This window comes from Frankliniella occidentalis, unplaced genomic scaffold (genome assembly GCF_000697945.3).
Source record: "Frankliniella occidentalis isolate FOCC.00 unplaced genomic scaffold, Focc_3.1 Scaffold55, whole genome shotgun sequence".
In the NCBI taxonomy this organism is placed as follows: domain Eukaryota; kingdom Metazoa; phylum Arthropoda; class Insecta; order Thysanoptera; family Thripidae; genus Frankliniella; species Frankliniella occidentalis.
In genome coordinates, this window is record NW_026267185.1 from 1282730 (window position 1) to 1285785 (window position 3056).

At 40.3% G+C, this 3056-nt stretch overlaps 1 protein-coding gene across 1 annotated transcript; it reads right to left on the reverse strand.

The window, feature by feature from the left end:
* Positions 1-203: 203 nt before the first annotated feature.
* LOC113213998 (ABC transporter F family member 4-like) lies at positions 204-1241 on the reverse strand. Its single transcript, XM_026433229.2, has one exon. The coding sequence runs from the start codon at positions 1239-1241 to the stop codon at positions 204-206; it is 1038 nt and encodes a 345-aa protein (XP_026289014.2).
* Positions 1242-3056: the final 1815 nt, after the last annotated feature.

Consider the following 3056-nt stretch of genomic DNA (forward strand, 5'->3'; position numbering starts at 1 on the left):
CCAATTTTTGTGATCTCCTTTTCATGTTTGTTGTTATCTGGGTGGAATGTTTAAGGCTGTTCCTCCATTTAAAATGTTTATTCACTCATCTCTCAAATAAGAACATATTTATTTATTTATTTACATTCTATGTTAAAATACTCCATTTGTTCCTTAACATCTTGTGATCTCTAATGTAATATAACTCATTTATTAACACGGTTTCATGGTTGTTTCTTCTTCTCCTTGGTACACTCCTTGGTATAATGGAAACGTTCTCGGCATTTCTTGCACCGTGCATTAAACCTGGGATCGTCCGGGTGTACTTTTAAGTTTTTCTCCTCCATTTCCTTGTTTCTTGCATTCCATTTTTCTTGGATCCAGTCCCGTTTTGGAGTAGGCACACTTATATCTTCCATAGGTATTAGCTTCCATTTTATTTGCTCTTCCTTTGCCTGTTTCTCTTCTTGTGTCTCTATTTTTTCATTTTCTTTTTCGTTACTGTTTTCTTTTCCTTCTTGCACCTTCTCATTATCTTTCCTTTCTTGTGGCTCTTCTTCGCTCTTTCCATTCTTTTCTTCCTTTTCGTTACTGTCTTCTGTTCCTCTTTGAACCTTCTCATTATCTTTTCTTTCTTCTGGCTCTTCTTCGCTTTCACTCAGGGCTAGATCTTCTTGTAGGATATTTTCTTTGCTTTCATTCTTTCCTGTTGCTTGGTCTTCCTGTTCATTTTCGACCATTTTGTCATCTGTCTTCTTTGGTTTCGTTTCCTCTGGTTTGCCCACTATCTTGCTTTTCACTTGCTTGGCGCTTTCCTCGTCACTATCTTCACTGCTTTCACTTATAAATTCCTTTGATTTTGGTGTTTCGTAGCATGCTCTTTTAACGGGTTTAGTAGGCCTTTTCTGCACTCGCACTTGTTGTCTTGGCTGAGCTATGGCTCTTGGAGCTTCTATTACCTGGATCTTGACTCCCTTTTTGGCACCCATGATTTTCCTTTTGAGGTTTTGCACATCCAGTTTCGGCTTATGTAGTAGCTGGACTTCTTTGGCTTGCTTGCTATCCTCTTTTCTTTTATCTTCCTGCATCTTTTTACTCACTCTGTTCACTATAGCTTTCAGCTCCTCTGGTGTCTTTGGTGTTGGTTTTTCCTTCTTCATTGGCACTACACTTAGTTGAAAAATCTTCCTTTCTTGGCTTACTTCGGGTACTGCCACTCTCAGCCCTTGGAAAGTAGATTTCTTCTCCGGAATCTCTTCCATTTCGATTTAACACACGTTTCACAAATAATTATTTTACTCAGGTATCCGCACTGGAGGTTTGGTATTCCCTTCAACAATGCTCACCGCCTTCCGTCGTTTGAACTTCGCGCTGTGTTGCCAAGTTGCCTATCGAGTCTGGAAGTGGAAGTAAGCCTGCTCGATTGTAGTCGAGATATCGATCTCACTTCAAGATGGCCGCCTTGCTTATTAGCAGACGTAAGTTAACCAAGCGCTGCAGATGTATTCATCTTCCTTGGCTTCTCCTTTTGGACATTTAGCTAGTCTGTCCACATGGACTATTATGTTTTTCTTGCGTTCATCCATGCTTTGGATGCGTGCGTTACAATCATTTATAAGATCCAGTATCAGGTATGGACCTTCCCATCTTGTGATTAGCTTTGTTGAGATACCCTTAACCCTTCTGGGATAGTACAGGAAAACCTGGTCTCCTTCCTTAAATGGTACTAGTGCTGCTGTTCTGTCGTAATATTCCTTCATTCTTTTTGCAGCCTTCTTGCTCATGTGTGCCACTAATTTGTGGATGTCTTGTAATGTTTTCCTGACCCAAAAAGGATATTGTTTGAACATGTCCTCTTCCTTTGGAGGTTCACCCCTGGCCATGTCGAGTGGTGTTCTCATGGTAGCTCCAAACATTACCTCGTATGGGCTGAATTTGTGAGATGTGTGTGGTAGACTTCTGTATGCTTGTGCTATAAAAGGTAAGTACTTTGGCCACTCTTGTCTGTCATTCTCTATCAGAATCATTAGTTGTTGTTTGAGTGTTTTAATCCATCTCTCTGCTTTTCCATTTGATGCAGGGTGAAATGCCGAAGTTCTATATTTCCTTATGTGGTACAACTCCATTATCTCCTGGAATAGTAGTGAGTCGAATGCTTTGCCCTGGTCTGTTAACAATGCATGCGGGGCTCCAAATATGGAGAATACATGTGTTATCAGAGCTTGTGCTATTTCATCCGCTGTTTGTTTGAACAATGGAACTATTACAGACCAACCTGAAAATGCTTCCACTGCTACTAATATGTACTCGTGTCCTTCTTTGCTTCTAGGATTAATTGGTCCATATATATCCACATGCCACCTTCCGTGTAACATTCCTTCCTGGAATAATTTCAGTGGTGCTTTAGTCATTCTGTGTGGACCTTTGAACTTGGCACACACTCTGCATTCAGATATTACTCCATATATATCATTAAACATTCCGGGCCACCAGAAGAACCTTTTAAGGTATGCGAGTGTTTTTGTTATTCCAAAGTGATTTCCTAACCCCAACTGTTCATGGTATGCCTTAACTGTTTGCTCCACCAGTTGTTCCGGGAGTATTAGTTGTAATTCCTCTTTGCTTTTGTCTCCACTAGGATGTTCAAACTTTCTGTATAATACTCCACCGTTTATAGTGAGAGATTTGAACTGTAGCCACAAGGTTCTTGTTTTGCTTCCATACTGTGCTATCTCTTGAAAGTCTGGTCTGACTCCATCCTCTACAGCCAAAAATATGGGCATTATGGATTCGTCCAAAACTTGTGCTTTGTGTATGTCACTTGGTGTCAGTCCATTTGGGACTACTGTTGTCCAGTTTACTTTTACATTATCTGCGGTAAGTCTGATGTGTTTTCTTTTGTTTTGTATACATGTTGGACAATTATCTAGGCATTCCAATGTGTCTGCCACAGTGCTGCATTGGCACACAAAAGCTACCTTGTCTTTTTCTTCTAATCTGTCACATTTGTTACAGTTTTCACATGGTCTCCTAGATAATGCATCAGCATGTCCTATACTGGTTCCTTTTACGTGGAT